The sequence below is a fragment of the Microcaecilia unicolor genome, chromosome 3 (assembly GCF_901765095.1).
Source record: "Microcaecilia unicolor chromosome 3, aMicUni1.1, whole genome shotgun sequence".
Classification (NCBI taxonomy): domain Eukaryota; kingdom Metazoa; phylum Chordata; class Amphibia; order Gymnophiona; family Siphonopidae; genus Microcaecilia; species Microcaecilia unicolor.
In genome coordinates, this window is record NC_044033.1 from 42,677,353 (window position 1) to 42,689,704 (window position 12,352).

The 12,352-nt window shown below is 39.8% G+C and overlaps 1 protein-coding gene across 2 annotated transcripts in view; it reads right to left on the reverse strand.

The window, feature by feature from the left end:
• The window catches only part of PSME4 (proteasome activator subunit 4), a 363,943-nt gene that overhangs the window by 93,212 nt on the left and 258,379 nt on the right, over positions 1 to 12,352 (reverse strand). For both annotated transcript variants that reach the window (XM_030195844.1, XM_030195843.1), the window contains one exon: positions 2,621 to 2,702. In XM_030195844.1, coding sequence (XP_030051704.1) covers positions 2,621 to 2,702 — 82 coding nt within the window. The remainder of the gene's footprint in view (positions 1 to 2,620; positions 2,703 to 12,352) is intronic.

The following is a 12,352-nucleotide window of genomic DNA, read 5'->3' on the forward strand; positions in this document are numbered from 1 at the left end:
TCAGGACACTGGGGTGAATATAATCCAGTCCAGGTGTTTTGTTTTGTTACATTTGTACCCCGCGCTTTCCCACTCATGGCAGACTCAATGCAGCTTACATGGGGCAATGGAGGGTTAAGTGACTTGCCCAGTCACAAGGAGCTGCCTGTGCCTGAAGTGGGAATCAAACTCAGTTCCTCAGTGCCCCAGGACCAAAGTCCACCACCCTAACCACTAGGTCACGCCTTTTGATGCTCTCTAGTTTATCTATTACACCTTCTAGACTTAGTTTCTGGCACAGATATGACCTTATCATCCTCCTCAGTAAAGTCTGAGACAAAGACCTCATTTATTTTTTCTGCTAATACCTTATCCTTCCTGAGAGTTCCTTTTTCCTCTTGGTTGTTCAGAAATCCAAACCCACACCCTCACAGGCTTCTTGTCTGGTTATAGTTGCAAAAGATTTTAATATTTGCTCTTGCTTCTATAGCAAACTTCGTTTCAAAGTCTGTTTTTGCTGGTCTTATTACTTTTTTTTCTACATCTAACTTACTAGTGCTTGTACATCTAAACATACATAATTACAAGGTGGACAAAAGTACAACAGCTGCAGAGCACACAACACAAGACAGTATACAACAGATTCAAGCAGTGGCGTAGCCAAGGGTGGGCCCGGGTGAGCTTAGGCCCACCCACTTTGGGCTCAGGCCCACCCAGTAGCAGTACACCTATGATGTGACTGGCAGGGATTCCCAAGCCCCACAAGCTGAAAACTCCCAACGACTGTTCCTCCTTCATACCCTGTAAATAGCAGATCTTTGCCAGCAGCAGCAAGTGATATATACTGCTCACACCGGCCCCACAGCCTTCCCTCTAACGTATTCCCACCTGTGCGAAACAGGAAGTTGGATAAGTGGGAAGGCTGTGGAGCCAACATGAGCAGTGTGTATTAGTTGATGCTTGCTGCAGGCAAAGATCTGCTATTTACAAGGTATGCGGGAGAGGGGGGATGTTTGAAAGACCATATGGCATGCAGGCCAGAGGAGAGACCAAATCACCTGTGGGATGGGGCGGGGTTCTTCTGCCCACCCATCTTGGGTCCAGGCCCACCCAAAATTGGGTGTCTGGCTATGCCCCTGGATTCAAGTCTCATACAAAATCTCTAAATGGTTAACGTTTCTCAACAAAAATATTCAAACTTAGTAAGTACTGGTGTGTACATGCAAAGACTAGGCAAGCATTTGTGGCAGTAACCTGAGTCCTTGGAGACCAGCATAATCCCCCAAAGTCTGCTAAGATAAGCAACCCTATGTGCGAGGAAGCTTGGAAGAACATATGGTCCCAACCAGTATCTCTCTATTTTCACCCCTGTGCTCTGACAAAAACCAATATTGATGCTTTTTTGCCTTAAGGCTGTACATCAGTGCCCATTTATACAAATAAAGTGGCATCTTTCACTTTCATCAGGTGGGAGGTGCAGTGGACATACTATCTCCCTGGCCTCTATTGTGCTTCACTTTGAAGAGTGATGTCTCTGATGAGAATGTACCATCTGCTCCAGAGCTTTTCAAGGTCAATGTTGCTGATACTTTTGGATCCGACTTATTAGAAGAGTAGAACCTTCCCACATATTCTTGTCTGTTACAAAGACTCTAGTAGACATCTTCTGACAAGTGTCACAACCAAGGACATCATTGCCTAGCATCCAGACAAAGTATGAGGGTCAGAACTGACATCATACAACTATCCCTGGTAAACCTTTTGAAGCTCCTGACTTTCTTTTCTTTCTGGGACATTGATGACAAAAGAAAAGTAGCACTGAAATTAATTATTTTAGAAAAACACCCGACTGAGGTAGTGATAAATTTTGATGAAAAACATAAAGGTATGCACAACCATGTTACCAAGTACTAACATACATTAATACATGTGGAGGCATATTTTCAAAGCACTTAGACTTACAAAGTTCCATAGCTTACTTATTGCAGGTCCCACTTTATACAAAGGACCATTTTACTACTAATGCATGCTAATGGTGCTATCATCGTTAATGCAGTAACACACTTTAGTAAAACTAACTAACCTTAAGGAAAAGCAAAGTCGAACTGAGGAGAGTCAATAAGAAAGTGAAATTTTTACCATTAACTGTAAAGAAAACTTGACTGATGCCAGCCCTGGGTCCAGCCACATGTAATGGCTGCATTTCCAGCTTTTCCTCTGAGAATATATATCAGACAACACAATTGTTCCAATACATTCTACTACATTTTCAGCTGTTTCATGCACAGAAGTGCTACCGGCCTGCCCTACAACACATTCTGTGTGATGCATTACTGTCCTCAATAGGAAATGTTGAATGAAAACTTAGTAAAATAAAGTCAAACAAAATGTTCATTTTCTCAACATATTTGTTTAACTCTTTTGCTTCACATTTGAATCTCTCTTAAGAAATAAGTACCTGTATATGTAAGCCGCATTGAGCCTGCCATGAGTGGGAAAGCGCGGGGTACAAATGTAACAAAAATAAATATAAAGTGAAAATGCTATACTCTTTTTCAGAATACAAGCTGTTGATAAAGGTGAAGAGACTTGAATTTTAGCATGTTCATGGCTACACAAGGTGAGAACCTCTAACACTTACTGATTTCATACGGACATATGGATACTTCAACATGAGTTCTCTTTAGCTGCTTCAGAATGCCAGCAACAGCAGAAATCGCCATCTACAACAGATAAAGACTTGGAAATGAGGCAGGTTTCATTTGTACTAAAATATTAAGCTTATATTCTTAAGAGAAAAAATTGTGTATTTCTACTATTTATTAAAAAACATTTTCAAAATATAGGATGCCAAAAATTATCAACACTTTCACCTAATAAGTAGATTCCTTTCTATTCTGTCCACAGTAAAATACCACAAGCCACATGAACATTAGAAAGGCAATTTTCATGCTGCTTGCATTGTTGTCAAGTCCCCATACGTGATTTTCCATTGATTCTCAAATTGAAAGCATGCTCACTCTTAAAATTTGAAAATTTCCTACAGAAAAGCACCTGTCGACACTTACACCTCTTGTGTGAATACTTTTCCTGACCAAAGTAATACATGGATAATTTTGACAAAACAAAACAGAAACAACAAAAAAAAGTGGGTAAAAGTATACATATATTATAGGACAACATCTATAGTTCTACCCCTACACAGGAGAGAACATTTTAAGATTACCTGTTTTCACAGGTACGTTACATCTAGAAAGCCAATCAAAGATGTATTTCAAGCTGCTACTCATGTTAATCTAAAAAATGAAGGATGCAATTTTCAACTGTAAATTTCAAGCAGGTAAATATTATACTATAATGGTTGTTTTCTAAACATTCTTCATGTTTCACTCAGAGTTTAGAGGGTGAAATAGCATGGAATCTAAATGTTGAGGTGGACAATACTACTATTAAACAAAATGTTCAGGCTGCAGCTTTTATTATTACGTAAAAATGTGATAGTCACACAAAACATTGTCAGGAATGCTGAATTGGGATTTGAACCAGCCACCTCTGAATGTCAAGACTATGTTTTAACCATGCTTTACTCAAAGCCCACCTATTCAATGTCTCCTTCGGCACCTAACCACTTTACCTCTATTCAGGAAATCTAGACTAACCACTTTACCTCTATTCAGGAAATCTAGACTGCTCCAACTTGACATTTCGTCCTTTAGATTGTAAGCTCCTTTGAGCAGGGACTGTCCTTCTTTGTTAAACTGTACAGCGCTGCGTAACCCTAGTAGCGCTCTAGAAATGTTAATAAAAATCACTTCCAGAACCTTGTCCACCTTATATGATCCAAACCATGTTTTTGAAATATTTAAAATTCACATATTAAAGAACGTGACACGTTTTTCACCTTAAAAATGGTCCAAATTCACCCAAAATCCCTAGACATCCCTCAGTAGAATTAAATTATGGTCCCAGAAGAGTACCCCATCAAAGAAATTCCAAAACAAAACCACCTAACAGTTCCAAAACCAGTCCACGCCACTAACCTGTATTTTAACCCCTTAAATTAAATTTTTCAAAATCCTCATCCCCTTAACCTACCTATAGAAGATCTCCAGACCCTATAACTACCTAAAGAAAAAGAAAAAAACCTCTTTAAATGCCAATGCCACAGATCCAAAACCAGCAATTTAAAGTTAAAATAAACGGATTTCCAGGCTACCAGATCCCTTACCTGGCTCTCCAGGGCCTAAAGACTCAACCCTCGTCTTCAGTTTGGGTCCCAGTGGACCCCCCTCCCAAGGAAGCAGCAAAAAGCCACAAATTTTCCTACAACTCAAAAATCAAGGCCCCGGCTTCGTTTTGGGCCCAGTCACAGCTCTGGAAGGTATTTCATGGATTGGTGGATCCTCTGGATCCAGCACTAGGCCTCAAGCACGCCATTTTCCTAGTCACAGCTGCCCAGGAAAGCTTGTTCCCCATATGGGCAGCACTGCAGCAGGAAGCAACCTGCCCAGCTCCTGCCCCTAAGACTCCCAGACTACCAGAGCTCAACTCTCATTTGCTACCAATACCCAGACAGATCCAAAGACACCCTTTGAGGGTAAGTTTAATACATTTTAAATCCCATTTTAAAAATTAACCCTTTGATTCCAGTATATTTAGAACAAATAGGAAAAATATTTCTTTACTCAACATGTAATTAACCTCTGAAATTTGTTGCCAGAGAATGTGGTATAAGTTTAGCATAGCAAGATTTAAAAAACTGTTTGGATAAGTTAATTTTAAGAAACCCATAAACCATTATTAAGGTTTATTCCTGGATTGAGCAAAATAGATTTCATGCTATTTTTTTTATATTGCCACATACTTGTGACATGGATTGGTCAGTACTGGAAACAGAACATTAGACTTGATGGACCTTTGCTTTGTTCCAATACGGTGATACCTATATACTTATGTAGTTATATATAAATGCACTGCAATCCGCTTATGTGCAAGGGTCTGGGACCAAAGAAATTCATGCAGTTAACCAGAGTGTGCACTTAACCGTTGTGACCCAAAGAAGCTTGACATTTGATAAACTTATGTACAGTACTGTTTATTATTATATGTACAGTATACTGTCTCAGTTAACTGACATTAGGCTGGCTTGAAGTAATCAGTTATAGTCCTCTGTACACTCTTGGGTCTGTGAGTTCCATAGACTACGTCTGCCAGACGGTAAAAACTGTCATAGCACTGACATCCAGTGGCCTCCAGATAGGCCCGCACGGTGTTCAGACTCTCCAGCGCTCTTGCAAAAGTGACAGGAGGAGGTTGTTGAATTTCGTCAGCATGTGCCTCGCTGCTCATTTCTTCATCTGTTCCATCATCAGCCGTTGTTGCCTGCGTGTAGGCGCATATCTCGACAACAGTGCTGTCTTCAGCTGTTTGTAGATTGTAATCAACAGCTACATAGCGATGGAACTCCTCTTCAGTAACACCGGCTGGGATGTCAATAACCTCTTCATCTGACGCGTTTGCAACAGCTGCATCTGTTTTGTCCCTCTCCACATCCTTAACAAAGCTTGCCCACTTGTAGCAGTTCACAATGGTTGCCTGTGTAACATGATTCCAGGTTTCTTTCTGCATATGTAGGGAATCCAAAAGTGATAGATTACGAGCCAGTTCAACAGCACGTTTATCCTTGCCAGTCTGGTCTTCCATAATGCTCATCAGACGACGTAGCACAAGAGCCTGATAATGTTGTTTGAAATTGGCTATTATGCCCTGATCCAGAGGTTGGATCAGGGAGGTAGTGTTTTGTGGCAGGAAGACCATCTTGACGTTAGACAGCCTTACATCAACCCTGTGTGGAGCACAGTTATCACAAAACAGCAAAATCTGACACTTTTGTGCCCGCATTCTAGTGTCTAATTTCTTTAGCCACTGTTTCCAAATTTCCCCAGTCATCCATGAATTTGCGTTAGCCTTGTATGACACAGGAAGTTGCTTAACTTTCTTGAAGCAATGGGGCTGTTTGCTCTTTCCAATGACGAGGGGTTCTAACTTCTCACTCCCATCCATATTGCAGCAAAGGAGGATTGTCAGTCGGTCCTTCGATGTTTTACCTCCAGTAGTTTCGGCATGTTTGAATGCAAATGTTCCATCAGGAATCGCTCACCAGTAGAGACCATTTTTGTCTGCATTGAAAATGTCATGAGGTGCAAACTCATTCAAGATGGTAGGAAGAACTGAAACAACCCAATTTTTAGCACCCAAGTCATCAGCGTCTTGTTTCTCACCATGCTGTTTCTTGAATTTTATGCTATTCCTCTCCTTCCATCTTTCCAACCATCCAACAGTGGCTTTGAATTCAGTCAGTCCAAGACTTTCTGCTACCTGGTTAGCTTTCTCCATAAGCACTGCTCCTGACTCGAGAAAACCACCGAAGAGCATCTTCTACCTCCTCAGCTTTTCCTGCCCGTTTTCGTTTCCATTGTGGATTTGTATTGTTTTGCCAGTCTTCCAGAAGCTGGTCTTTCTGCTTCAAGACATGTGAAATTTGAGTGGGATTGACACCATATTCTTTAGCAATAGATGCTTGACTTTTCTAATTTTTTAAGAACTTTTATTCGTTCATCCAGTGTTAAAGTCTTACAGTTCCGCCATGACGACGACCCTGGTGTATGCCCTAACAACATTCTTTCATTTATTCTGCCTGTGGCAGTTAACGAGGCAGTAAATTGGAAATCTCGTTGGTTGTCACGCGTCAATCAGCTTCCATATTCCATGAGCGCGCTTATGCGGAGTCTTTCCTGCAGAGCGGTCTTGAACCATGCATATAAGCAAATCTTGCACTTATCAGTGGTACGTTAAAACGAAGTTTCTCCCCATACAAATTGATGGTGCTAAAAACGGGACCGAAGTACTGCATGCAGTTAAACAGAGCATGCTCTTATCCAACGTGCACTTAAATGGAATGCACTGTGTGTGTATATATATATATATATATATATATATATATATATATATATATATAAGATAACTGGGTAAATTTTATTTATTTTTTTAATTTTTAGATTTTGCTCACACCTTTTTCAGTAGTAGCTCAAGGTGAGTTACATTCAAGTACTCTGAATATTTCTCTGTCCCAGGAGGGCTCACAATCTAAGTTTGTACCTGAGGCAATGGAGGGTTAAGTGACTTGCCGACGATCACAAGGAGCAGCAGTGGGATTTCAACCGGCCACCTCTGAATTGCAAGATCGGTGGTCTAACCTCTGGGCCACTCCTCCATTAAAATCAAATCAAAATAATTCATGTATTGTTTACAAGTAGACCCAATTGTTGCAATGCATTAGTTCTAAGACTACCAAAAGTACCTGGAAAAGCTGACAGATAAGCATCAAGATCATTATAATTTGTACATGAGGAACGGATCCCATTTACAGGATCTTTTTTCAGCAGGGGAAGATTTGAGTTGAGAGTGGGAAGGTAGAGGGACTTGAATGTTTGGAGTCTATTGAAAGAACAGTGGGCTTTACAGAACTGTAGGAATTTTAGTTGGGTTGAAGGAGGGTTTTCTTAGAGTGGGGGTTGATAATTTTAAATATTATTACCTATGTGGTGGTCAGCCTTTTGTAGTTATTGTATGGGGTTGGAGATGAATTTGTTTTATAACATTACATTTCTAATAAAAATTTAGAAAAAAAAAAAAAGATTACCAAAAGTAACGTGTCCTCTGTCTAAAATTAATCCAGAATGTAGCTACCCATTCAGTTTTAAGATGCTAACAAGGACAGAATGATTTATTTAAAGGAAAGTACACCAACTCCTTGTGCAATTATTATTTAAGCCTAGGGCAGTGGTTCCCAAACCTGATCCTACAGGCACCCTCAGCCAGTCAGGTTTTCAGGATATCCACAATGAATATTCATGAGAGATTTGTATGCAGGACCAGGTTTGGGAACCACTGGCCTAGGGTATAAAGCTTCACACATGGAAAAAGAAGCAATGTATCTTAAACAACATTTACTTTCTTACTGTCTACCTCCTCGTCGAGATCCTCTCCGGGTCTCAATAACAATGCCATTGGTGGAACAGGAATCCTTACTAAAAATCAGAGGACTAGGCATTTAGTTGAATTTGTCCAATTCTATGATACCAGCTGCCACAGAAATTTGGGAGCCTACTTAGTATCCCACTATCTAAGGTTAACTTTATAAGTTATCTAGTTTTCTTTAACCAGATAGTCAGAGAACTTTTCAGTTAAGTAAAAATAATTATTATAGTTGCCTAGGGCAGGGGTAGGCAACTCCGGTCCTCGAGAGCCGCAGGCAGGTCAGGTTTTCAGGATATCCACAATGAATATGCAGAAGATAGATTTGCAAGCACTGCCTCCATGGTATGCAAATCTATCTCCTACATATTCATTGTGGATATCCTGAAAACCTGACCTGCCTGCGGCTCTCGAGGACCAGAGTTGCCTACCCCTGGCCTAGGGACAACAGAAAACCTAGCTGATTTAGGAGACAGCAACATAACTTCTGTCACTTCCTAATTACTGATGCCATAAGGGACAAAACGTTGGCCACGCTATAGCCCTGATGGCCCACCTGTTCTGATATCTACATACTTTCCTAAATTTAGCCAGCTCTCTCATTACCCTTAGGATACCCATTTCTGTGATTCAAAGAAACTGGATAATATTAATATTCAGCATGAGTTAAAGTCTAACTGTACCTTAGCATACCTTCAACTTTGCATTTTAATTTTGTGAGAGCAAAGTTCTTCCGGTTAAGTCTAGGCAAAGTTTCAAGTAACCCAAACAAATCATTTAAATAGAAACCTTTATGGCAGTGGTTTCCAAACCTGGTTCTGGAGACACCCCAGCCACCAACCAGTCAGGTTCTCAGGATATCCACAATGAATAATCGTAATATTGATCATATATGGGCTAAAGTGTTTATAAATCAATCAATATATCCACTAATACCCACCTAAAATTTGTTGATTTAACTACTTAATTTATATCATGAAATCTAGAAATTATAATTTACTTTTTATTATTCTTAAAATTAGTAATATAATAGTGCTCAATACATCCCTAAATTACCTCACTAGATAATAGCAATAATGATCACTACACCAACTGAGCAATAAAAATGACTTCCAAGTATGAAACAATCAACACATTTTTGTTTATATTTTATTCATATTTCATAATGCACTATTAAGGTGGTCTTTTACACAACACAATGTTACCAGCTACAATAAACTAAAGTGTCCATATGTGCTTGCTTCTCCCTCCACTGGGTAATCCAAAGACATTGTGGCACAAAAAACATTTATAACAGAGCTCGCGCCTATGAAAATCCTCAAACCCCACAAAATACACAAAATCTTCTGTTGTTCTTACGTAATTGTTTGCATCCACAAAATTCTGAAACAAGAGCAACTGTAAACCCAATGAGGGAGAGTCCATGACCACACAATGCTTTAAACTTTGAATCCTCTTCTCAGTGAGTCACTGGTATTCCTATAGACTCATACCCTACTACTACTTAACATTTCTAGCTACTAGACCCATCTGAAGATAAATTATTAAAACCTTTCCAATCCTCTGAAGTTCAATGCTTGAATGGTTTATCAGCATGTCTTTATCTCTTCGTCCTCGACATGGGTCACGTTTCACGAATGCTTCTTCAGGGGTCCAAACTATAAAATGGAAAAATACTATAACACAATATACTGCAAAAATACTGCACATTTGCTTTCAGATACAAAAATGTTTATAAACTCATATCGACTGCTCCTTCCAGGCCGAGATCAAGCTTCTCCTATCATGTTGCCTTCCATACAAAAGATGCCCTCATATGCGCAGCGAGATCTCCCACTGCTCCAAATGTTTTATCATGAAAGAAGGCGAGGTTATCCTTAAACTTATAGCGAACTGAAATCACTAAATGTAACATAGTAAGTGAATACAAATAAAGACCTGAATGGTCCATCCAGTCTACCCAACAGTCACATTCATTATCAATTCAAGATTTAAATCAACAATGAATGTGATATTATATACTTGATCATGGTCTTTCTTTGGTGTTTCTGGGACATAGACCATAGAAGTCCACCCAGCTCTGTCCTTGTGTTCCAACTACTGGAGTTGCCATCAAAGCCCACTCCAGCCTATCTGAACCCGTCTTGTCATTTGCGGGACAAAGACCGTAAAAGTCTGTCCGGTACTGTCATCACGTTCCAAATTACTGGAGTTTCAGTCAAAGGTCTCTTCAGCCCATTCTATACTGGACTGCTAATGTGGGACTCAGACCATACAAACCAGCCCAGTACCAGCCTTAGTTGATGCAGCCAGAGTCGCCATCTAACCACCACTTGACATGTAAAAACATGTTTTTATTCATAATATACTCCATTTGACTTCTTTGTTCAATCCAGTGGGCTTCACTGTATCCCATGAGTAAATAAATCTTTGCTCCTTATTTAACAATTTATGCTTGATGTTGCCTCCCCATTGATTATCAATCTGCACCAATAACACATATCTAAAGTCATCCAACTGATGATGTATTATTTGCACCCAATGTTCCAACAAGGGGGTATCTAAACGTTATAATCTGCGTTATAATCTGATGTTACTCAAATGCTGAGCTATTTGATACTTAATTTATCTGATAGATTCCTCAATGTACCACAGCTTGCAGGGACACTGGATGGCATGAACCACTTGCTTGGAATTGCAACTGGTGACAGAATATAACATTAAAAAATCTGTTCAATTTGGCTACCCACAATTTATCCGTGACCACTGCATATTTACAATAAGTACAACGGTTACACTGTGAATGACCTTACCCTTGGTGGAACATTGGGAGCAAATGAAAGATCAATTGGATTACTTTAGATTTGTGGTATTTGTGCATATTGATAATCAATAGGGAGGCAATGTACAGCATAAATTGTTCAATAAGGAGCAAAGATTCATTTACCCATGGGATACAGTGAAGCCCAATGGATTGAACTAAGAAGTGGACTGGGGTATATTATGAATAAAAACATTTCGTGTTTTCAGTTCACTAAGTTTAAAGATAACCCCACTTTCTTTCATGATAAAAACATTTGGAGAAGTGGGAGATCTCACTGTGCATGTGAGAGCATCTTTGGATGGAAGGTGTCATGATCTCGGCCTGGAAGGAGCAGTTGGTATGACTTTATAAAAATGTTTGTATCTGAAAGTAAACGTGCAATATTTTTGAAGTATAATGTGTTATAGTATTTTTCCATTTTACAGTTTGGTCTCCTGAAGAAGCATTCATGAAACATGGCCCATGTCGAGAATGAGAGATAAAGACTTGCTGATAAGCCATTCAAGCATTGAACTTAAGAGGACTGGAAAGGTTTTAATAATTTATCTTCAGCTGGGTATAAGTCTATTGGAATACCAGTGACTCTTGAGAAGAGGATTCAAAGTTTAAAGCATTGTGTGGTCACGGACTCTCCCTCATTGGATTTACAGTTGCTCGTTTCAGAATTTTGTGGATGCAAATGATTATGTAAGAAGAACAATGGAGGGTTTTGTATATTTTGTGGAGTTTGAGGATTTTCATAGGAGCAGACTGTGTTATAAATGTTTTTTGTGTCACAATGTTTTTGGATTACCCAGCAGAGGAAAAGCAAGCACGTATGGACACTTTAGTTTATTGTAGCTGGTAACAATGTGTTGTGGAAGACACCACCCCAACAGCGTATTATGAAAGGTAAGTAAAAATTTGTTTACTGATCCATAATTAAAGTCGATTTTATAGTGCGATTGGTGTAGTGATTGTTATTACCTAGCGAGGCAATTTAGGGATGTACTCAGCACTATTATATTACTAATTTTAAGAATAATAAAAAGAAATCCTATATAATAATTCTCACCTCCAACAATCTGAGGCTGCCTGGAACCGTGGTCTGCTAGGTGCTGTAGATCAAATTGACGTCATGAATCCCACTGATTGGCTGCGCCTCGGGTGAAGTCACAAAGCAAGCAAATCTATGAGATGCTGCAGGACGTTTAATAGACAGGAGTGGAAGTGAGCAAAGCAAGTCTATGGTAAGCAAGGAAGCCCATTGGTTAATCTCTGTTTCCACTCCCCTACGCAGCCGTCATTGGTATGCACTCAAAAACAAGCAAACCTAGGAGCTGCTGCTTCACATTGTCGTTTTTAAATTGTTGTTCCATCTGAAACAAGTCTAAAGCTGTTTCAACTGGATAGACAGTGCCTTAAAATGTGGAGGACAAAAGGAGGGGGGAGACAGACAGACCCTGCAACTGGGTGGGAGGGAGGGGGGACCCTGCAACTGGGAAAAAGGGAGGGGGGAACCCTGCAACTGGG